Source organism: Zonotrichia albicollis, chromosome 9 (genome assembly GCF_047830755.1).
Source record: "Zonotrichia albicollis isolate bZonAlb1 chromosome 9, bZonAlb1.hap1, whole genome shotgun sequence".
Taxonomy (NCBI): Eukaryota; Metazoa; Chordata; class Aves; order Passeriformes; family Passerellidae; genus Zonotrichia; species Zonotrichia albicollis.
This window is the reverse complement of record NC_133827.1, coordinates 20,556,309-20,581,368: the sequence shown is the minus strand read 5'-3', so window position 1 is coordinate 20,581,368 and position 25,060 is coordinate 20,556,309. Positions and strand designations below refer to the sequence as shown.

At 39.0% G+C, this 25,060-nt stretch overlaps 1 protein-coding gene across 9 annotated transcripts in view; it reads right to left on the bottom strand.

The window, feature by feature from the left end:
• The window catches only part of WDR33 (WD repeat domain 33), a 69,552-nt gene that overhangs the window by 28,843 nt on the left and 15,649 nt on the right, over positions 1-25,060 (bottom strand). For 3 of the 9 annotated variants that reach the window (XM_074546828.1, XM_074546820.1, XM_074546824.1), the window contains exons 2-7: positions 24,038-24,261; positions 21,915-21,983; positions 21,365-21,469; positions 20,644-20,739; positions 20,024-20,175; positions 18,171-18,268 (exon numbers count right to left, since the gene is read on the bottom strand). In XM_074546828.1, the coding sequence (XP_074402929.1) occupies positions 18,171-18,268; positions 20,024-20,175; positions 20,644-20,739; positions 21,365-21,469; positions 21,915-21,983; positions 24,038-24,241 (724 nt within the window). In that variant the 5' untranslated portion in view covers positions 24,242-24,261. The other 6 variants (XM_074546821.1, XM_074546822.1, XM_074546826.1 and 3 more) reach the window with 6 other exon arrangements.

Here is a 25,060-nt window from a genome sequence, read left to right as displayed (position 1 = left end):
GGAACAGAAAAAAATCTGGCATGTAATTATCACATATAATATCACACTATTACACAGGCATTTTTAATTTAGCTGTGACTTGGGGCTAATGAGAAAAAACACAGCAAAATTTAAAAAAATAACGATCTCAGTGGAAAAGTGTAATTGAAATGCAGGAGACAAACAATGATTTGAATAATGTTGCAGACACCTAAGACAGAGAAACCCTTCATTTGAAATTTTAAGCAGCAGAGATGAGGTCAGGCAAGAGACAGAAACAAGGAATGTTTTCTGTCTTACTTTAAATTTCTGCACCACCACTATTCTCATTTCCTCTTATTTTCCTGACTTTCCTGTATCACCACTACACTCCCAGTCCTCTCCTTCTTGCCATCTAATAATTCTGAAATTTAAGGAAATCCTCTTCTCTTTTAGAGTAAAAAATAACACTGCAGCTCCTAAGTAAGAAGAGAAATACAATTTTTAATTCTAAAAAGAGATCCCTTATTAAACAACTGTTTTGCAGTGTGACTGTACAAGTATTTATGAAGCTGTCTAAAATTCTGTGCATCCATTTTTAAATTCTACAAGCACATGAATGGATCTTCACATGTGACTCAACAGAGAGACAGGGAAAAATATGATGTTCAAAACTTACCAGGGATTTTGTGCAATAAAACCTAACAAAGAAAGGGAGAGATGTCAACAGGAAGAAATGGGATAAAACAACCAAATAATACTTAAGTAACTCAGATATATCAAAACCAGGGGGGAAAGATATGGAGAACATGGAAATATGATGTATATGGGCATGAGAAGAAAGGCAAAGGGGCTATCACCAGTTTAATGGGTTTTCAAGCAGAAGTAGTGGCAATAATTTGTGGAAAATCCTGTCCTCAGATTCATTTACTAACATCACACAGAGATGTGAACGAAACAAGAGAGATGCAATTTTTAAAGTGCAGAGAAAAATATTTCTGCTACTACTTCTTAGTGTAAAAAAAAATAAATATGTGTGACACAGGTTTCCTATGACAACATATTAGAGAATGCTCTTTCAAGACCAGAACAGAGGAATCCAACACATCAGGCTACGGAGAGACCAAATCCTTCTTCCAACCCTTCTGTGCTTCTGGAAGTCACTGGCATGGCCTCAAAGGAGTAAAAACATCAGCCAGGACATGAATATTGTTCCCCTCTGTGATGCAGGTTATAACTGAATTTGTATTTGAGTCTACAGGGACATGGACCCAGCAGCATGTTACAAATCCCCAGAATAAGAAAAAGAAATGATGCAGAATTTGGCAGGAAATAATCCTAAAAGCCTACTGCAACTCTAACTGCAGTGTTATGTTCTCATGAAGTAATCAGAGCTTGAACAGGAAAAAATGTTGATTAGAACAGGAAAATTACTCTTCAGAAGCAGAAAAATCTTAATTTTCAGTGCTACACCAACAGCTCCTGGCTGTTATTGCACAACCCCTCCATGCTAGCAGCAGATATATCGTCTAATATTTAAAAATGAAAATTTTCCAAATACTTAAACAGAAACTTGGTTAGTCAAAAATCTTGCACTCAGAGGAAAAATAAGTTAGCCTGAAGTACTTTATGACCTAAAGCTATTTTAGAGCTTTAAAAAAACTTTAAAAAAAATATAAAAAATTCTAGATAATATATAGATCCAAAATTCCAGAGAATACATAAAAAATCAAATGACATGGACAAAATAATTGCCTAGACAGAGAATGTCCATCTATTTGCAAGTGCACACAGAACAAAAAAAGAAGCTTGACCATCTCTTCAGCAACACTGAGAAAAAAGAAACTTTTCAGTTTTTCTGAAAAAATGATCTTGCCTGCAGAATTTTACCTCAGTCGTCTTTGATATGGGATGAGCACCACAGGAGGAACATTAATACCAGAGATTTTAATTATCACCATTCTGGAAATAAAAGTTATCTATGGGGCTTTGTTTCCCTGGATTTTGGAGCATTTAGTGTACAAAACCAGCACCACAAAAAAAAAACCTGCTAAACTTCAAATGATCTGCAACTGTGTAAAAAATGTGGCTCTAACCACCAAAAGAAAACATCAACTATATGATAAATTTTTTAATTAAAGGCAAAAAAGAAAAATTGTTTACTGGGATGATGTGGTTCAGAAAGAAGCTTTTTCATAAGGAATTTTTAGATTTCTCTCAGTGCTTTCTGTAGCAGCTTTTAAAAAATTTTCATCTTACACACACCAAGAGGAAGAAAATACAAAATATCTTTCCAGTCTCAGATATGTACAAACCAGTTCCTATAACCACAATGGATTTGGTTCATATATGAAGCTCCAGAGACAGGAGACAGCTAAAAAGCAAGTGCTCTTGGGAAGATGGGAAATTTGGAAAATAGGAAGGAAGGAAGGAAGGAAGTAGGTGAAGCACAAAAATAATGAGGGGGAGGTCATGGCCAGGATGGGGCTGCTCTCCTGGCCTGGGGTGGAACTGATCTGTGCTCCTCACATAAAACACCTTTTACAGTGCTGTGTGTGAGCTCGGGAGCTGAGCTGAGCAATGTGAAAATGCAGGATTTATCTTCTAGGAAGTTGGAGTTTAGAAATCTTCTGTAAAATAAAATTACTGATTAAGTGAATCAGTGTTGTGGGGGAGGCAGGAAGAAAAGTCACCTCTTCACTTGCACGGATAAATTTCCATACATAGTCTCATTAGCACAGACCAAAGAAAGATGACTGTCATGAGAGAAGATGGTCTAATTTCTATTTAAGAAAGACTAGGTAAGAGCAGGGCATTGCTACTGAAGTAATCCACTGAGGAAACTGAAAAAAAAACAAATATATTTGTTGGTGAAATTATGAGAGTGCTGTCAAATTTACATTTTGATTTTTTAATATTTCTGTTAACACAGCAACCCCAAAAAAAAAAAAAGAAGCTTTAACAGGTATAATCCCATGTCAACAGTTTATTTTCAGTGCAAATAAAATACAGTTCTTGTTGTAGTACACAGAATACACCTCCATGAGGCTGCTCTGGTTTTGGAATACACACTCCCATGTGAATGATGTGGTGAGCAGGTGCCAGAAGCACAGCAGGGAGAGGGCAGCAGGCTGGGAGCACCTGACCCTGCCAACAGGAGCTTCCTGTGCTGAGCTGGGCCCTGATCCCCCTGAACCCTGCACTCACCCAGAATATTCCCTGGGGACTCAGCTCTGCAGCCTGCATGGCACCCATGGCACAGCAGCAGGAAGTATTCCTGCCTCATGTACAATGGAGTAAACCTGCCCAGAAGGTTTGTTAGATAAAAGTTATAAAGCTTGATCATCTATCAAGTGGTTTTAGGAAGGCTTTTCTGCTCCTCTATGAATTAAACTTTTCTTTTTTTCAGAATTATTAGTGCAATTTATCATTTTTCACTAGCAGGCCGATTGGAACTAGAATTAGGACAAAACCTCTGGAGAGCAGATCACATCACCTGAAGCAGCTGGGTGAGCAATCCCAGCCCTGCAGATGTCCAGCCCACAGCAACTGCAATCCAAGAGCCATGGACAGCAACAAACTGAAAAATTAATTATCTCCTCACCCCTAAGCTCGAGTTCCTCCTGTGCAAGGACTGCAAGGAGTGGATACATCAGGAAAAACGCTCTGATATTCTTCATGTCTAACAAATGCAACATTAATTTCTTTTTAATATGGCCCTTTATGTCCAATTAAATTCTAATTTAAATTCTCCACACTGCTCCCTTTCATATACCAATAATGAACTATGTTTGTTAGTTATTTGTGATAATTGTTGCCAAGTATTCTCAGAAAAATTGCCTCATGCCTATTCCTTACTTGCAAAATAAGTTGAAGTAAGTAAACTTACTTACCAAGTAAATTATTCCACCCTACAAAAAAGTTTAAAAAAAACTTATTCAAATACTTATTCCAACATTCTGTTGGAACAAGTCATTAATTTGGTAAATAAATATTGTACAATGGGTTAAAATCAACTCGTGGAATACCCAGTAAGTCACTTCTGTGGAATAAACCCCCATGACTCAGAACCTTCTTTGAATTTCAGTGAATTACTGTGATTTGCTACACCTGTGGAAGGGATGATAGCTGAGATGAGAGAGCTGTGCAGGAACACAGTCAGGCTGGAAGAAATCTCCAAAGTCTCTTGGTCAATCAGCTGCTCAAAGCTAAAAAGTCAGAGCAGGTTACTCAGGAATTTATCCAGGTTCAGCCTGAAAACCTCAAGGACAGAGACTGCACAAGCCATAGAATTCAGCCAAGCTCTCACACTCTTCTACTGCCCTAGTGAGAGAACAGGTGGGAAAAAAAGACCCTGAACAAGAGATCATTTTCTCATTTTCTCTGCAGTGAAAATGGTCTTTTAAATGTGTTTTCAACTGCATAAGAAAAGAGAAGAAACTAATTTCTCTTTTAGAACTTTTAACTTCACCATAATATTTATTTTTATAATGTTAACATATCTGGGACATCAATGAGTTTGAACTCATTTGAACTTCTGGGGATTCCCATTAAACTTGTATTTAAGTGGGAAATTACATATGAATACCATCTCTAAATTCAATTTGTGCTACATATCTGCACAGCTTCAACCACTGCAGATTAACTGCCAGTATTTCCAGCCAAGCTGACTGGGAACAGGCATCCTTGTGGTGAAACTGCAGTGAAACACCCACACTGAGTGCTCCTGGGGACAAAGCCTGGATAATCCTTGAAGAATGCTGTGATGCAGGAACAGCAAATGCAGGGAGAGCATCAGGCAGCGTGTGCAGAGCCTGTGAGCGAGCAGCACGTGTGCTCCAGCCAGCAAGGGGAGGCTGCACCCTCCCAACATGGCTGGCAGCACTGCACTGCTATTTAAAGCTCCACTTCTATGTGGCCACAGGAATTCTAAATCAATACAAGCACAAAAATTCCTGATGGCATTTTTAGGAACACCCTGTTTAAAACTGCTGGCAAATGCAAGATGTACTACAGAAAGGACACCTCCAACAGGCTCGTGTAGGTGACTGGAATGAGCTTTTCTTCCTCCACTCCTTTGGGAGCAAGGGATATTCCTGACAAACTAGGAGGAGTGTGAAACAAAGAACCTACCTTTGCTCAAAGAATAATTGCAGAGTAATTAAATGTAATAAAAAAATCCTGTCTAGTTGAATTTAGCTTTTCACATTTCTAATTGTAATACCACGTGCTCACTTGTAACTCTGTGGAGAACAGGGACTTCCAAAAGGAGAATGGCAATCAAGAGTAATCCATATTCATCAATATTATCAATATTCCTCAGGGCTAAATTTAGCAAAGCAGCCAAGAGAATAATGCTTTTACAGAAAAAACACTTCACAGTCATTTTAAGTAAGTGAGCCCCTGCTAGGGAAGCAACAAAGAGTTGTTGCTTGAAGATTTAAGGGCATAAAGCAACATCTGCAGGGAAAATGCCTCTTATTATCCAACTACATCAGCTGACCTAAAATAAGCAAGTTTCTGTATCCTTAAGAAGGGCTGGTCTAACCTTTAAAAAAACAAAACCAAAACCCTACTCTTTTCTCTCAGTGCATCAGCTGGTCCAATTAAAACCACTATTTCTGCCTATGAATTATGCATGGGGTAAGAAGAACACAAGGCAGACAAAGAAAGGGAGATTCTTCTTGACCAGGCACAAACAGCAAACACTAACACCCAGCACTCTATCAAGCTACAGACTCAGTAAATCCTTAGAAAACAGAGATATCTTGCCAACAATTGGAAGCACCTATACAGAAATTGGCTTTATAGCTGTCCAGATTGTACTTCCCATGTGCAACTGTACCTTGTTCTCTATTAATTACAATTCAAATGGGAGAATTTTGTCTGCAAGTTTTTAAATGTGTGGTTACCCCTAAACTCAGTTGTAGCAAAAACACCAAGACAAATCTGGCCTGCACTTTTCATGTTTTAAGACAAAACAACTTTTAAAACTCATTTTTTAAAATTTTAAGATTACTAAATATTATTCTGAGACTGCAGTTATGTGCAGTGTTCTGTTAAAATGCTTTAACTCAGAAATTAAATAATTTTGGTTTAGACATTACAGTCAAGACGTGGAAGAGGTATAGGAATGAACAGTGAAATATATACTCTGTAAAGCAGTTCTTACTTGAAAGAAAAAGAAGAAAAAAGATAGGTAACACCCATTTCACCTGGATGTAAAGGCTAATTTTTGTAAACACAGCAGGTCTACTTAGGAAATCCCTGGAGAAGCTGGGAATGTGATATACAGAAATGCAGCTTCAGGAACACTAATGCACACAGACAAATCTAGGCTGCCCTAGTCAATGGAGTAAAGCATCTACCTAAATCACTTTTTTCTTATTTTTTCTTTTAAAGCAAACACTTTCAATTTAATTGTGCATGGATTTTACAGCTTTACAACACAACCTGCAAAGCCTTCTTCAAGACTGCATCACTTTGACACATAGAAAAAAGCAGCAAATGAGTATTAAGGTGATAAAATGTGCCACTGGGACCATTTTAGATGTTTATATAAAAATTATATATGCAAATGTAACAGTTACATATATTTAGTGCATATATATACAAAAATAGGTATTGGTTTACCTGACTTACTACATCAGCAGAAGCTGAAAAGATGCTGACAGCACACAATCACACCTTCCATCTTATTTACAACCAGGTTTTAATGCTTGTAGGACACAGGAAGTTCTGAACCTTCAGTGATGATTACTTTAACATACTGTTAGTTCCTAGGAAATGATGAAACATTTAGCATCTCTAAAAAAAATCCACTAAACATGAATCCTTTTCAATCCACATAATGTGAATTTCCTCAAGGATGTTAAAAGCGGCCAGAAAAAATTTTTGATTATTTTCAAGATCAGTTCCTTATGTCACATATGGACAGCTGAATCCTGCATCAGTAGGATTTTTGCTGGCTTTGGCAAAACAGGGGAATTCAGTATAACTCAGTAGCCCAGGAGCTCTGGGTAAGTCAGGCTGGAAGAAATCTCCAAATTCTCTTGTCCATCAGCTGCTCAAAGCTAAAAATTCAGAGCAGGTTACTCAGGGATTTATCCAGGTTCAGCCTGAAAACCTCAAGGACAGAGACAGCACAAGCCATAGAATTCAGCCAAGCTCTCACACTCTTCTACTGCCCTAGTGAGAGAACAGGTGGGAAAAAAAGACCCTGAACAAGAGATCATTTTCTCATTTTCTCTGCAGTGAAAATGGTCTTTTAAATGTGTTTTCCACTGCATAAGAAAAGGAAATAAACTAATTTCTTTTTTAGAACTTTTAACTTCACCATAATATTTATTTTTATAATGTTAACATATCTGGGACATCAATGAGTTTGAACTCATTTGAACTTCTGGGGATTCCCATTAAAGTTGTATTTAAGTGGGAAATTACATATGAATATCATCTCTAAATTCAATTTGTGCTACGTATCTCCAAATATTAAAAAATGGTGAAAATTTCCTTTTCAAAGGAGAATGTTTTACTCTATCAAACAGCTTGGGACAAGTGCCTCCCACAGAAGGTTGGAGGGAGGGGTGGAATATCAGCTCTTCACTGAATCCCAAGATGACACACAGACTTTTTTTAGTCTTTGAGGGTAGTGATTATTTATAAAGCCAGTAGGAACCTCAACCTCTGATGAAAAATAGATCTCAAGGAGCACTAGGCTTTGTAATAAGGTCTTTCTATCCAAATTCTGAGGACTGTAAATGTGTATCAGAGCTACTCCTTCCTTAAATCTTAACACAGAGGAAAAAAAATAAAGCTGAATAAGGCTGTCCTAGAGAGGAGTCAGCTATAAAGAGAAGTTCAAGTGTAAAAGCATTGTATAATTATTTAAACTTGATTTCCCCAGCATATAACAATATGCTGCTAATAATAGGATTCTGAGCTCCATTTTTTCATCTGTTCATTTGAGAACTAAAATAGTTACAGTAATTACAGCAGTATTACAGCTACTAATTTATAAGGTTATTATGACTCTATTTAGAGGATTTTTTTTAGGTGGTCAAGTTGAAAATATAAGATTTTAATACAATAGCTACAGTATTTTCATGCTCTCCATCATTCTAAACAAACAGGCAGAGAAAAAGACCTTTTGTAGATGTAGAAAATCCACATCTGCCAGCACACATAAAAAGTTAGGTTTGTTTTTTACTAAAAGGTATTTTTCTTCCCAATATTAAGCAGCTAAGGTAACTCACTCCTCAGCTTTTTTGAATGAAAATTTGAAGTTTACCCTCCAAGATCTTGGTGACTTGGACGAAGCACCTGTTCCAGTCCAGTTATAGTTAATGTTCAGCTTTTCAGGCTCATATTTATATATGGTGAGTTCCCTTTAAAAAATAATTTTGGTGAGCAAAAAGTTTCAGACAAAATTTCTACAAATGGTCAAAACCAGATGAAGATCACCTTCTGTCTTCAATGACAATATAAGTAAATTATTTGCAGTTCCTGTCTACACCAGCAAATTAAACTGCAATGATACAACTACTTCTCTATGTGGCTGTAGTTACATCTGGAACAGCTCTCACTACATAAATCCAGTGGGGCATACACAATATGAAAAATATTAGGAAAGTGTTGTATATATTAAAAATATATAATTATATAAATAATGTAATATAATAAAATTAATAACTAGCTGATGCATTTAACTGGATGGCTTGTGTATGTATCAAAATAATGTTTTGCAGAACTAGAAATATCAGACGTTTCTACTGAATTAATAATTACAAGTAGTAATCTAAACTGTCTGGGATAGAAGAATTGTCAAACCTTGCCTGTGAAACTTTCTATAAGACAAATAAATTTTGAGTGGTTTTAGATTTCTCCTTTATAGCTAAACTTGTCATACTTACAGGTGTGCTTCTTTGAAGCTAAGACACTTAACAGCCCTAATACTTTTGAATTAAAAAAAAATCTCTCCCTAAAAATCTTCCCTTTATAAATGAATAAAAATTTCATGGCAGTTACTTTACCTGCAAGACACATTTATACTTTCAACAGCAAAAATCAAAATGTCTTCCCCAAGAAGTGCTTTGTTTTCCACAAAAAGTCTTATCTGTGCGTAGCAAAACTAAGTGGCAATTTGTATTTTCACTCGAGATAAGGATCTGTGCTTGGAAAGTTCTGGCACTGAAGTTTGTAAGTAAGTCTTGAGTCCATGCTTGCATGCTTTACCTACTCAGCTACTTTCTGCAGAAGCACACCCAGGTACCTGCTGAAGGGAACCAGAGCTGAAATGAACCAGAGCTAACCTTAGAGCTGAGGAGCCACTTCAGATATTTCTGTTTTAGAGCTGTAAAATGACAGAACTTAAAAAAAAATCCACATAGCTTCACAGGGACTACTAAAGAAGACAATGAATTTGAATCAGGTGGTAGAGATAGCTTTTCCTAGGTGCAGTGAGAATGATGGCATCCCTCCCTGATCAAACAGGGGCAATCACCAACCACAGGAACTTCACCAAGGGCAGCTGCTGGGTTCTGCACTGGGACTGGGCCCCCCTGGCTGTGGGTGTGACTGGAGAGCAGCTGAGGGAAGTCCTGATGGATGGCAAGCTGATTGTGAGTCAGCCACAGCACAGCCATGCCCTGGGGAGCCAGGCAAGGGGGGATTGGATTGTCCTGCCCTGCTCTGACCTGGGGTGGCCTCACCTCGAGTGCTGGGGCACCACCAGACAAAACATGAGGTTTCAGACAGAGTTCAGAGGAGGCCATGAGGATTGTGAAAGGTCTGGAGGGGAAACACCTCCCATGAGGGGAGCAGCTGAGGCCATTTGATCTGTTCAGCCTGAAGAGACTGAGGAGACCTCACTGCAGTGTGCAACCTCCTGGTGAGGGGAAGGGGAGGAGCAGACACTGATCTCTTCACTCTCATGACCTGTGACAGCACCCAGGGGAACGGCCAGAGCTGAGGCAGGACAGGTTTGTGTTGGACACCAGGAAAGTTTCACCCAGAGGATGTTTGAGCACTGGAACAGAGTCCCCAGGAAGTGATCACAGCACCAAGCCTGACAGGGTTCAACAAGGGTTTGGACAATACTCCTGGGCTGTGAATCTTGGAGCTGACCAGGACTAAAGAGTTGGACTCCATGATTCCTGTGGATCTCTTCCAACTCAGCACATTCTATGATTGACTCCATGCTCATCTTCAGAACAAACACAGAGCATGTTCCGAACTCTACTCAATCGGTTGGAGTCTCTACAAGCCCTGACAGAGAACACAATCAGGGGTACTGTTCCCACACAGATCAGTACAGATTCACTCTTGGCACATTCTGCACTGCCCACTGGTGTCCACATGTGTCACTCAGCCAGGAAACCCCTGCCTCTCCAGTGCCTGACCCAGTGACTCAGGTTGCCCAAAATTATCCACAAAATGCCCAGTGTGACTTGCCAAGTTCCACCACACCCCATTCTCATCCCCACACTCACACTGTCACCAGCTTTTCTCAACCCTTACACAACCTGTTGTTGTTTTTTCATATTGACACAGCCTCCACACTTGCCTCACATTTCCTATGCTTCTTATTTCCAGCCACCTTTCACACAGATTTATTCAGGATTCTTGTTTATCCCTTTTCTCCTGTTATGCAATCCCATTTCAGCAAATTCCCAGTTTAAATCTTGACTGTGTCTTCCTAAAAATGCAACATACCACAAGCAGGATCAGCTTTCTCATGAGGAAGTTAATGCCAGGCAGTTATGAAAGGCATGGGAATAAAAGTCACTGAATTTTAGGGAAAACAGCAAGCTGTCTCCTCATGTCCCAGGGTCTGGCTGTCCCTAGCAACATGTAATCTCAAATATGAGATTATGGTACCATTCAAATTCTAAAACTTGATGCCAAGTGTCTCACTACTAAATCTGGAATAGCAGTCAGAGCTAAATGTAAAAATAACAGGAAATAATTTAAGGATGTAGAATAGAAATGATAGAAAGAAAATATCAAAGGCTTTACAAGGTTTATGCTTACCTAAATGCACAAAAGCTTTTAGTGCAGTAACTGGAGGATATAAAAAGATAGAAGTTAAATAAAGAGTTTTGTTTAACTCATGGAAGTGGCATGACAAAGCCTGCAAGGTGAAGTTTCTAAGGACTGACATGGATAATTTTCAGCAAGGAACTGTGTTTTTCTATTTTCTGAAGACTTCCACCACTTACTTTAAAAGAGCTTCATTTTGTCTGTGCTCTCTGAGGAAACAGTATGTCAGAAAAAGAGTCCAGTAAAAATCTAATTAATGAAGACCCCAATTTTGAGTATTCATCCATGTAAGACTCTATCAGAGATGAGTTACTAATATAACTGGCTTAAGGCTAATTGCACAATTGTTTTTGCTGAGAACTTTTGCTATGACAGATACTGGTGAGCAGATACCCCAGAGGCCACCATCCTCAATGGCACCCAGCCTGCCTCCTTTTCAACAACCACACTTGTGCTGAGAAAGGAAGACTGGTAACACCTTAACATCAGCATTCAAATGTCTCTGTAATTTAGGATTTTATCATTAATATCAATGTGATCTCCTTAGATGGTGTTTTTCTTCCTTCACAATCATGTGTAGGGCTGAATGACAAAGCTCTCACTGCAGGTGGGTCCTGAGCCCTACACAGATTATTGGGCACAATTATTTTTAATTCCATGTGAAGTCACAACTAATGGAAATTAAGTTCTAATCCCTCAAGTATTTATAACTAACAATCTGTAAAAAATAGTTTTGCCTAGTTCAGTATTTATCTGCCCCTTGCAATCAGCAGACACAAAAGGAACTAGAGGCAAGAAATCTTAACAATGCAGAGAAGTTCTTATGGAACCATCCTGTATTTCAGCAGCACTGAGAGCTGGCTGCCCTGGTTTCTCTGAGGTTTCTCATTATTCCTCCAAGCTTTACAGTACAGAAGGGTTACAAATATTGATGTAAAATTTGCCCTTGGGCTCAATATAAGTGACTGAAAAATTTTCAGCTTCGGGACAATTTTAAGGGATGAAAATATTTCAAAGTTGCATCTGAAATAATCTCTTTCTTGCACAGTATCTCTTCATTCTTGTCTCATGAAAAGCTTTCTTTATAGCATAGGGCTGTGATTCATGTCTTGTGATCTCCTTTACCTGTTCCTAGAGAATTCTATGTATTTCCTATTATTTTTCAGGATTTTTCAAAACCCTGGTTCTAGGTAAGAATCAGAACTCTAAGACACAGTATGCTGTACACTACTCACAAAATAATGAACTGCAGTTTTTAGGCATATCAGGTGCAACCAGCTCCAAGAGCAGTCTTCAATATTCTCTAATTCTCCTGGAATTGTTTTAGGAAGCAGAGTAAAAGCCTGAAGCTATCACTTTATCACTATCATTTAATGGTAGTTTCTGTAAATCACCTCAACCCAGTGGTTCAACCCAGAACACTTCACAAATAGAAAGCCAATGTAAGTCAATACAGCAGGGTAGTTTCTCAGCTCTCAGAAGGATTTTTACTTCTAACACAAAGAGAAGTGGATATTTCAATGAAGCCTACCTATAATAAACTATGCAGAGAAAACCAATGCACTTTAATCCTGAAAGTCATTATCAGGAAGAACACTGAGTTACCAGGTAACACCTGAACACTTTTTAGTAGCCTCAAGCAAGAAATGGGATTCTTGCAATGTAATGTAGGTGATAACCACCATCCTAACAAGCAGCAGAGACTGAGATTAGCCACAAGCTCTGGAAAGGCTATGAGTATTCCCAATCCATGTCCCTGGTGCTGCTTAACTCTGAACAAAGTGTAGAGAAAGATGCTAGGGAAACGTTTCTTGTGTGATACCTTCCTGCTGTGAAGCAAGAAATTGTGTACAATATTTGTGACTTTTCATCTCACAAAGGTAAAGACACTTCCTAATGAGAGGAGGAAAGTGCATGAGACTGTAAGGAGCCCAGCATACACAAAGAACCAAAGGAGCAGCAGCAGGATCACTGACATAACATGAGCAGCAGAACAGCAGGGCTCTAAATCACAGATTGTGCAAGTGATCCCATGTGTGTAGGGAAAAACCTCTCACAATTCACTATTAACACAAATTCCTTAACATTTCTTGTGCCCAATGCACATGGAAAGCACAGCTATTTGCTGCTCCTCAACTGATTTAGCTGCAACACCTCTCTCCCCCAGCCCCAGCTCAGCTTTGGCAAGAGTGATGAAGATCAGAGACCTGCAGCACCAGCTGGCAAACAAAAAACTCACCAACAAAGAGGTGAGCTGGTCCAATACCAGCATTCCAAAACAGATCATCTTTTTTAAGGTCAAAAATTCAAGGACTTGCCTTCTCTAGATTGATATGGTTGGTGTCACTATCAGCCAGGTCTCATCCTGAGCTTCTGAGTAAAAACCTTCCCAATGCAAACTTTCATGCAGGGATGCACCTAGGCTAGAAGATGTTTCAAATATACCTGAAATCCCAACAGCCTAAAGAAGCAATCCCCACAAAAAACCCCAGAAGATTTAAAAAATAGGTCTCCTTACAAGAAACATGGTATTGACATACATGCTTTTCTGGAATTTCCTGAGTTTTCTCTCTTTGTTGAGACAAGGGGAAAAAAGAAAAACCTCATATAAGTTGGAAACAGAAGTGTTGGGGTTTTTTTCTTTAAAATCACCCAATGCAGAGTTCAATTATAGTCCAAGAAAAGGAAACAGTTTTAGAAGTTACTTGCTTCAAGGCTACGAGCTGGATAATAATGCATGTTTAAAAGTGAGAGACCAAGCTGAAGATGTAGCTCTGCTCCTCAGATTCCTTTTACCCATGGAACTCATGTATAAATTAAGTTCAGGATTTGCTATTTGACTGAGGAAAAAGACTCTGAAGAGATCCTTCACTTTCAGGCAGGAGGTGCAGAGAATACAAACCATACAATAGATACAAACAGCTTAAGGGGATTCATGGTACATTATTTGTTAATAAAGACTGAGAAATGGAAGAGAAGGAAGGAACAAATCCCTCAGTTATTTCAGTATGAACAGAGGTGGAAACACTTTGGCAGAACCCGTGAGCAGATGAAAAGTCTATTTACAATTGCTGTGACTTCTGTAGGCACAAACTTATGGGTTATTTTGTAGGTGATAGTATTAAAAATTAGATGTTGCTACAAACTGCATATTTCAAATCCAGGCAGAATGCAATAAAATCTTGATTGCCTTTAATTGTTTGAATTAGGCTAAGACAAATCTTTTATCAAGACTACCACACTGGCTGAAAGACTGTTTAATGCATCACCCTATTTTAGAGACAGAAAATAGAAGAACTGAACTATAAAGTATTTTACAAAGCATGGGTTACACCATCCTTCGGGGCTGGGTGGAGTCATCCTCCCCAAAAGAACTATTTAAGGCAGCTAACTCTGAAATCCTGGGAATACAGAGCTCATCTACACTTCAGAATGAAAACATTACAGTCTTCCCAAGAACTCATTTCTACTGGATTCTGTGAGAGGAAGGAGAAGGGAACTGAGAAATCCAAAATCTGTTTGTAGCCTCCTAACCCACAATGTTATGCTGGGAATAATTAAGGAATCATGTGCTTATTAATGGCCTACCCAAAAATATTCCCAGGGATACATCAGCACAGACACACTACCCAGAATGTCACTGCCCCCAGTAAAAATCAGCAATAGCATTAATTTCTCATATAAATAAAGGGACATGAATGTTGTACTGTTTTTAGCTATTCACTAGATATTTTTAGCATTATTAAAAGCCATCCATGTGTATATTCTTACAGAAATGTTCCCAGCATTAACATCATAGCAACAGTTTAGACAAAAGATCTGAGATAGTTTTATTGGAAATGCCATTCAGAGGAACAGATTATTGTCATGAAAATAAAGTGTTGCTACACTATAGCCTGTTTTCCATGTCTTATTTTTAAAAGAACATTTTTTTAACATCACTAAAGCTCCTACCTATGTATTTTATTAACTGCACTCACTACCATCATCAAGATGCTGAAATGACAGAAATTCAGAGGTAAAAGCAAGTGGTGCAAAATCAGGACCACATCTCTACCTCAAGAGAAAAAGGAGTGCCTGGGCTGTGGGGAAGCAATGACACTCAAAGCTATTTCCTCCACCTACAAGTTCTTCCAAGATAATTTGAATTATTTAAAGATGGTTCTCCAAGAAAAGAAGAATTTAATCCTATTTAATTCTTTAGGGTATTAAAAAGGAGCCTGATAAATCTGCATGTTCTGCTAACAAAATGCCCAAACTCCCCCTGCTGTGCCCTGGAAAGCTGTGGTGGTACAAACAACAGCCAAAGCAACATTAAGCAGTGAAAAACTGGCCAGCAAAGAGGGATTTGGATTGAAGAAATGAGACTCAGAAGACTCTGGCACAACCCATGAAGAACCCTGCCCTGCTCACCTTCACTTTGAGGAATTAAAGGGAAGTGGACACAGTTAATACGTGTATCTCATGCAGCCCATGAATTCACAGGGTAAACTACTGGGAAAATGCAGAGCCCATTCCAGACAGCTGAAAGAACTGCAGGGAAACCTCAACAACTCATCTTATGTAATTTACCACTTCCATTGTTTTTCCAATACTCTTCAGAAGGGAAGTCTAGAATTGCTGCTTCAGGCCACTTCTAAGGAAACCATTTCAATAAACAACAGGAATATTCATTTGCTCTAGTGCAAGCAAAAGCACCTGCAATAAGTCTGTGGAATTCTGTCTTTTTTATATCAGCAAAGCTTATCCCAGTAACTTTAATGCACTCTACAGAATTGCTTTAAAAGCATTCCTTACCATTAGAGTCTTCAAATCTGTTTTTTAAAATATGTTCCTTGTTGTTGAAAGATCACTCTGAGCAGCAACATATTGACATATCCCTGTGAGTGCTGATCTTTTTAATTAATACATCTTACTGTAAATTGATAGTTATATTTGAGTTTTATAATTCTGTGTGACAACTTGAAAAACACCTTAACATGTGAAGTGAAACTCTGGACCTAAAGGACACTGTAGAACTCCTTTAACTTCACAGCACCAATATTATCCAGAATAGCTGTATGATGTGTGAAAGCAGGGAATAAAATTAATTTCCCAGCATTGTATTTGATCCAAGCAATGTACATAAAATCCCTTTGGCATAGTGGCACCAAAAATTTAACTTACAGATCTCTGACTGCATGGCAATGGCATGAGCAGTTGCACAACTGGAAGGCTGCACTCAGCAAAGTATTACAGGTCACACTTGTAACCATGTAAAAGCAGAAAGCACATGGAGAAGCAAAAGCTGAAGATCAATACCCTAAATCCATAAGCACTGATCTCCAAATAAAAGAGTGAAAGCTCATATTTTCTACCAAGAAAATGATGTTACCCAGCAGCTCTTCCAAATAACTCTTCTGAGCATATTTAAAACCAGTCCTAGAGACTAAAGCCAAATCAAACCTGTATACCTGCAGAGACATCCTCCCAACAATCAGGGGTTTGGGTATTATTTTGCTGTGGTGGGGGAGATGTTTTTGCTGTTTTTCTTTTTGAGTTTAGGTTGAGGTTTGGTGATTTTTTTCCTTATCTAACAGTAGAAACAAGGAATAATCTCCCCTGCTCAATTTTATCTAAAGATGGTAAAGTTTCCAAACCACTTCCAACTTATATGAGTAGTGAAGTGTATTGTGGTTAGATGATATAAGCAGAAGCAAATGTATTCTTTATAGAATTATGTGCAAACTAAAAATTGGATATTGAGATGTATAAACTAAGAAAGTATAGGATAATTCTATCTGAGGTCTACTCACAATCAAATGTTAACATACACAAGAAAACAAAGAAAATGTAGTGCAAGTTCTGCTCTCTACAGCCTAAATTAAATTCTCTTCTTCTACTTTACACAGAACACTGAAAGAACACAGAAGTGGAGGGATTTTTATAACCTTGACAATTCTGCATGGAGGCAATCCCTATTTCCTCCACATGGTTAGTACATACCTGGAGGAGGGCACAGGATATGTTTAGGGCAGAAAGATTTCTCTGTAAAGCATCACGCAGAACAGTCCCTAATCTGTTTGAGGCCTTCTAGAGTAACAGGAAGAATCTAGAAATATATCTATAACCTAGAAATATAACCTAGAAATTTGTTTGCCAGGTCCTGCAAACTACACACCTATCATAATGTCTATGGACACATGCTGTTAAAATATCACCACTGAAATAATGCTGAAGCTCAATGTCTTTGCAAAGTAGTGGTGTTTAAAAGTAACCTGCTTGTAAATCAAGAGACCTTAAGAGTCACATGAAACAGGGAGAGCTCTACTTCATAAAATATGGAATGCAGGTCTAAGTTGGAGGCATGATTTAGGAAAAAAAAAAAATCCTTAATTTAGGAAAGCACTGAACAAGCTCACACACCTGGAACTGAAAGCCCATGTTTTTATTCCCTACCTTCTTTGCAGTTTATCTGCAAATCTACAGTCCTCAGTCTCATAACAGTCTTTTAATATATTCTTATTAAGTGATGTATTTTGGACATCCCTGCAAAAAAGGAACATCTCTCAGAAGCTACTATTACTGCTCATTAGGATTGCAGAAAGAGAAGGAGAATGGCCTAAGAAAGCCACCAGAATTTAGTGTACACAGATGTTGGACAGAAACTTTAACCATACCTAGGATTATTTGCCTGTGCTATAAATGATGTGATTAAAATGTACCGGTTTTCTCTACTTAAATATTCTCTTCCTCTTAAGGAATGAGAAATAACCACCTTGCCTCTGAAGAAATCAGAATGAAAGTTATGCCCCTAAAAAGAATGGAATCCTGTGCATGAAGATGCATGTTCTGAAATAAGAGCAGCCACAAAGATTAAGCTTTGGAGAAAGATAAATGTATTCCTGATCCAGAAACAGCTGTTTCTACCTAATTAGGAGCAGTAAAAACGTCCTTCTATCCACCTCCATTGTTTAGAGCTCAAGTGGAGAGTAACCAGTGTAATGCCCTTGTGAACTGCAGCCTCTCTGAATATAAAATACCTACAGCAGCAGCCAAACAAAAACTTGTTTGGAGCATTAAGAAAAAAATTGTAGACAAGCTGATACTTCTGTATTGTGAACATCTAGTTTAAAAAAAAAAAAGTTTTCCCCCTCTTGAAATACCCCAATCAGTACTTTTGGTACACATACCTCGAAGAATTCTCTCCTCATGGCAACGTAGAAAGTCCCAGATTCTAACAGTGCCGTCGTCAGAGCATGTAGCAAATTTATTATCCGTGGGTGAGAAACTGTTACATGAAGACACACAGCAGGGGAAAGAAGTCAGCATTTAACAGATTATCTATGCTTCTCAGACAGGGCAAAATTATACTGTAATGTGTTATACACTGAAGGAGGCATTTGAACAAAGGCACTTCTAAGTGAATACAGTGCCTGCCAAAGGGCACTTCACCACAAGACATGAATTCAGCATAGGATTATTATTGCATTGCAGTCCCCTGTCAAATGAGGAAAAAAATCTGTCATTTATTCTTAGCACCTTCCTATCTGTGACTGCACACAGTAGTGCCTTCTCTGCAGGATGAGAAGCAACATCAATATGGTTTGGTAACTGTCAGCCTAGATTTTCATGTCTGGTCATACCACAAGAAAGTGACACTGCATAGAAGCACAGGAGAACAGTTCTTAGGAAAAAACTCCTCTTCAGCCACAGGTGCTTTGCAGCAGAGAAGCAAAACATAAGGGAAAGCTGGTTACAGGAAAATGCTACTTGGTTTAACTGTTGGGGGGAAAAAAACCTATACAAAATAAACACTTATAAGAGCAATTTGGAAACATTCCCTCTTATTACACCCCACCAACAACATGAAAAGAATCCTACAGACACGTAAGCAGCTTCCAGGTTCAGCAGTTAACATTGATTGATGAAAGTCACTGGAAAAGCAAGGAGTTATTTAACCATGTGAATAAGGCCAGGACACCAACAACTGACAGGCACTCAACTTTCTTTCTGGTGCAGTGAAAGACCACAAGGAGCCCTTGTGAAATCCTAGATCTTTATGATCAAGAAAGGGCCTAAAGCAGTAGAGAAATTCAGTGCATGGCCATGATAGTCAAGACAGTAACTGAATCCAAAGTAAGCAGTTCTCATAACCAAACTCTGGCAGAAAATGCTGCACCCTACCAAGAAAAATGGTGACTTTAGTGGAAAGTGAGTTTGTGGCAGTGAACCCTTATCACCATGGGCCAGCACCTCAACCCAAAGAAACACTGTTTTAGCACCATTTGGGATCTGCAGCTTCTCTTCAGGCTCACTTTAAAAACATTTACTAAAAATTATATGCAGGTTCGCTCTAGAAACACCCTTCATTTACATCTTACTGATAAGTATCACTTTGGATTTGATTTTTATATAGACATTTGCACAACTGAGGCATCAACACTGAACCAAGAGAATATCCTACAATCTTCTTTTCAATGGCTTTCTTACAGTTTCAAGCTTGAAGAACCCATTCAGTATTAACATTAGACTTCTGTATGTGGCAGTCTGCGTGGGTATTTAGTATTACTGGAAGTCTTGGCTTCACCAAGCCAAGCAGTTCTTCACTTTATTTAGTGTTTTATTATTTTGTGAGAACTATGCAGGTGTTTTATTTCTGAAGGCTTTATATTTTATTCAGTTAAGATTATTAAAGACTGAATTCTTTATTTGGAATGAAATTGTCGTCTTACACAGTGCGTATAAAAAGGAATAACTGATACACATCGTCACCATATAAAAATGAAAAGAATACCAGTGCAAAATGCGGCAGACAAATACATCTCTAACATATTGCAGAGGCGGATACTGGGACAATACTAATTCAGAAAGGTGCCAGCAAAACGGTGAGAATGTGGAAACAAAAGGAAATACTGTGTTTATGTGGTGCAGGAAGTCTCCCAGAATCTGACAGAACCCATGCATTTCTGCACCCAGAATACACTTAGAGAACAGTCTAATCATGGCAATAGGTACTACAGAAAATGGTATATTGTGTATAAACCTGGCCTCTCTAATCGCCTCCTTATGTGCCTGGAACATCTTGACGTTGTTCATGTTGGACTGCCAGTATTTCACATATCCCCCGTGGTCTGCTGTCAGCATCCACATATCATTGTGTGACCAAGTCATAGCCCTTACAGGGCTGTCGTGAGCCTGCAAATTCAGAAACAGAACTTCTAGCAAACACATTCCAAACTCTCTGATCCACACAAACACTGAAGTTACTACAGTTCTGACTTAACAGCTGCAATGAGGAAACGAGAACAATGATGATCTAATTACATTCAAGATGTTGGGGGGGAAAATCCCTTACTCTGTACACAATGGCCTTCTAAATAATAAGAGTATTTGCACTTTGCTTCCAAAGTGTTTCTTTATTATTACAAATACTCATAGTACATTCTGGAGAACAGTTAATACAGAAGATGGAGTGGAATGAGAAGCATTAAGTGAATTGCCTGTAGCCATGGCCTGACACGGGATCACAACAGGACAGAAGACCTCTAAGGCTCCCATCAGCACTCAGACCACAGACCCATGATGAACAGGGTGAAGATGTGTTCCTAAAACATGCTCCAACACCTCAAGGAAATACAAAGAAATCTTGACTGATTACTTTACCTGCAATATTGTTTCAAAATTGAAAGTCAGTCCATTCCATAAAGTGAACTCCCCACTAGATGCACCAGTGACCAAGCGTCTCCCCTCAGGAGTCCACTGCAAAAGAAACATTTAACTAAACTGTGCAATATAACATTCAAATATTTCTTTACAATTCTCCAAATAAATCATGAGCTTCTTCAGGCACTCTGTGGAAATGGAAGCTACTTAATGACTTTCTAGAGGATGTGAGAAGGCAAAAATGCAGAACTGTGCCAGAGGACTTTTGACTTTAGTAACAACAGGACAATGCCCACTGTAAAAAACAATGAAAAACTCTAGTTGTAAAGATGAAACAGCTTATTGGCACCAATGCATTTCTAGCACATAATATCCATACTAAACAATACTTGTGACATCATGGAAAAGTTGTAAAAAGCTGCTTTGAGACCCCAACAGCACAGAGACCAAATTTCCTTTCTTTTGAATCAAGACATGTCAGGTCTCTGAAATGTCATAAGGAAGGCAGGAATTGCACCCCAAACTCAAAGTAAGAACTCTTGTGTACTCAGACTTCACCATTTATTTTCCTAAAGCTCTCCATAGAAAGACTGGACACAGAAGTAGTCCATACACTGCACATGCTATTTTTATTTAAAGATGCTTTAACTGTCATCTTGTTAAGAATCAGTCTAATTTAAATTAAGACAACACAACAAAGTAATTCCAACACTGTACTCACCCTGACAACAAACACTGGGCATTTTACTTTATTAGTAGATGTCCGAACAAATTTTGTTGTCACAGCATTCATAGGGTTGTTCAGCATTCCTATAGGAGGGACCAACTGTAAGAGAAGAAAGAAAACATTTTTTTCTTGATGACATTTAAATCAGAACCTTCAAGAAAAGAACACATTCTAAACACCCATTTTTGGAAAAGCAAGGCTGTAATTTGCAGGGATATTACCAGAAGTAAGTTGGTAGAAGGGTTTCAAAGTCTGCATGATTTAAAAACACAAACATCCAGAAACAGCATCTTCAAGAGCAGCTTTGTAACCTCAGGGCATGATGAAAGTTCTTATGCACAAGAATTAAAAGCTTGTCCAACCTTAAGATCCCTTCATAGACATGAATTCCAACAGAACAAAATGTAGAGTGAAGATACCCTTCACAGCTTTAAGGCTTTTTGCAGATACAAAAATAACCTCAGCTGACAGGCAGAATCTTTCCTATCTTCTGGACAAATTTTATTTGCACAACTTTATCAGTGAACAGGAAAATTCTACTTACATCATTGTAATATCCTGCATCGGGCTGGATGGCTCGCATATCTCGCTGGTCTCTCTGCCACACTCTATTCTGGAAAGGAGAAAACAACTCCTAGTTCATAACAGAGCATCTCCTTGTTAAATAACAGAAAATAAACACATGGAGATCCTGATTGGGAAATTCTGAAGTGCCCCAAGGATTTTAGAATGAACTGTGTTAAGATTTTGGACTCAGGAAAAGGAACACGTGGAGTTTATATTCTGTAAGAAAAGGAGTCAGGAATGTTTAAAGTGCTAATTTCATCAGATTGAAACAACTCCAGGAAAGTAGCAACACTATGTAACAAGGAACATTATTGTGGTACTCTGCTGCCCAGTATAAAAGCTTTATATTCAAGACAACAATTTACATATATATATATTCAGGACAAGAATTGACACCATTAGCAGCTGTGCTGATGAGCTCCCCATGAAATCCACAGAGCAGCACGAGTTACAACAGGACCTTCTGCAGAGCCAGCATAAAGACAACACCTTCAAAAGGCCAAAACGTAGAAGACCAAGGGATAACACCTTCAATTACTTAAATTTTGTGAGTTGCCAAACCAAACCTTTTCAAAAGCACTTCTCATTGAATTTAGAATTACTTATTTTAGCTTTGTGCTACAGACTCTACTGAAGAGCTATTTAGTAAAATGATGAGAAAACATTTCTAGTGGCCTGATTTTGGAGGGGAAGGAGCAATGGTTCATCTTCCATTTTGGGAAATTTCTATTTCAAAACAAAAACAAGAACGACTACATTATTTATAAAATAGAAATATGTATAGAAGTTTTATATTAAAAGCTAAAGGAGCGTGCCCCTTATTGATGGAGTGACAAAACTACCCTTCGTACCCTGAAAAAGGAAAGAAGCCCAGAAGTTTCTCTCCATGATTAGGTAAAAACAGGAAAATACAAACATAGGCCTAGGGGGCTTCACCTCAAACTTAAGGATAGCTAATTGGACAGAAGCCAAAAAGTCCCACCTGGGCAATTTACTAGAAAAAGAAGTGAACAAAGAAACTGATCTCTTATGTAAGGTGTTTTACCAAGAGCAAGAACCTCCGGCACCTAGCTTGGTGTTTCTCTGTTTGTTATTTTGCCTTTTATTAAACTTTTTTGTTTCCAACACTGCAACAGAAGCCATCCTGCTAATTTTTAGGCCTCCAAGAGTAGCTGAGCTATCTTGAGTGTTTTATAGACCCCCAAGAGCTTATTAGTCCTAGCTCAAGAAAGCTGCTATAACAAAAAGCCAGAACATTACACAAGATACTCAACTGCGCACCAACTTGGAATTTCAAGACAAAATACACAACACATGTAGTTTTATTGCCAATGTTCAACCTCCCCTTTTTATTCACAGTATATCAAATTTACAAGCATTTGGAATTTTGGTTAAAAACGCAGCAGTGTGTTGTAATGTTCTGTTTTAGATTTCCAGGTCACCTCCCAGGTGTGGCAATACCCATTCCCCTTCCCCCTCACCCCTTGCTGAGTGAGTCCTGTCAATCAGGCTTAACATTCCAGCAAAGCATCGTGTGGTTGGTCAAATTCAAAGGATGCCCCTCAGGCCTGGGGGTCATTGGCCTGTCTGGGTGTCCCTCGCCCCTCAAGACCCCACCCCCCCCACCTGGTTGGTGGCTCACCTGTCCCCTCCCCTCCCCACCCCCTGAGCTTAAAAGGTGAGTCCAGCCATGTGCTCAGGATTCTGTTGGAGGTCTTCCCAAGATTCAGACCTCTGTAACCATGGAATAAACCACTGCATGTAACCCTCCGGCAGAATCCCTCCTTTTTTCTCTTCACCTTCGCCTGAAGCCTCTTCCTGGGGTAACGGAGTTCCTAACAAGCCTGGACTTGTTTGGTGCCCAGCTGAAACCATCAGCAAGCTAAAGGTGTCTCTGGGGTGAAGCACCACAGCTGCCGCCTTTGGCTCAGCAGCGAGGGTCAGACTGGCCCAGGCACAATCTAACTGGTTATATTGGGATTCATATTCCAATAGCAGTAGCTCTGCCAGTATTCCACATTCATCGGTGGAAACCGGAAAGCATCATCTCAAACATCAGGAAAAGATTTCTAACCAAAATCCAAAAATGCCTTTACTGACCTCCAAATACTTGATGACAGAAGGGTTGTAGTCGATGGTCTTCCTGTTGACAGCTTTCCTCATGCGTTTGCCGTCGAAGGTGAGCTGCTGCATGGCCTGCTGCTGCGCGAAGTCGGGCCGCTTGTAGAAGAGCTGCCGCGGCGCCTGGTGCTGGAAGCGCGGCATGTGGAAGAAGCGCGGCGGGGAGCCGATCTCCGTGGCCATGGCTGCGTCCTGCTGCAAGGCTGCACAGGGACAGGTGTAATGTGTGTTAGCAAAGCATTCGTGCTTAAGGGGAGAATGTGTTGGTATGAGTAGAAGAGCTGCCTCTTTTCTAAAAAAAGTTGCAGAGTTCACAGGTTGGGCTGTTTGCTGCCAGGGTGGAGTTCTGTTTGTTGTTGTGATCACCTGTCCTTTTCGTTAACTACTGTCACAGACATCTTTTCATGTAAAATTCTTTCCTTCGGATTTTTTTCCTCCTGAGAAGCTGAAAGGCCTCAGGAACAAAATGAAAACAATGATTATCTGCTGCTGTGGAATGCAACAGGCCAATTGTGGTGGTGTTCACAGGGCTCCCATGATGAGGGAAGAAACAAGAATGCTGACTCCATGTTTCTGAAGGCTTGATTTATTATTTTATGATAAATATTACATTAAAACTATACTAAAAGAATAGAAGATAGGATTTCATCACAAGGCTAGCTAAGAATAGAAAAAGAAAGAATGATAACAAAGGCTTGTGACTGACAGTCTGAATAGCCAGATTGTGATTAGCCATTAATTAGAAACAACCACACAAGACCAATCACAGATGCACCTGTTGCATTCCACAGCACCAGATAACCATTGTTTACATTTTGTTCCTGAGGGCTCTCAGCTTCTCAGGAGAAAAAATCCTAAGGAAAGGATTTTTCATAAAACATGTCTGTGACAGAAACTATGCTATGTAGGATACTTTTTTAAAGAGGGGACATGCAGCGAAATAGCAGCCACAGGACACCTGAATCTTTCTGAGAAAAAGAATTTATTGCCCTCTTATCAGAA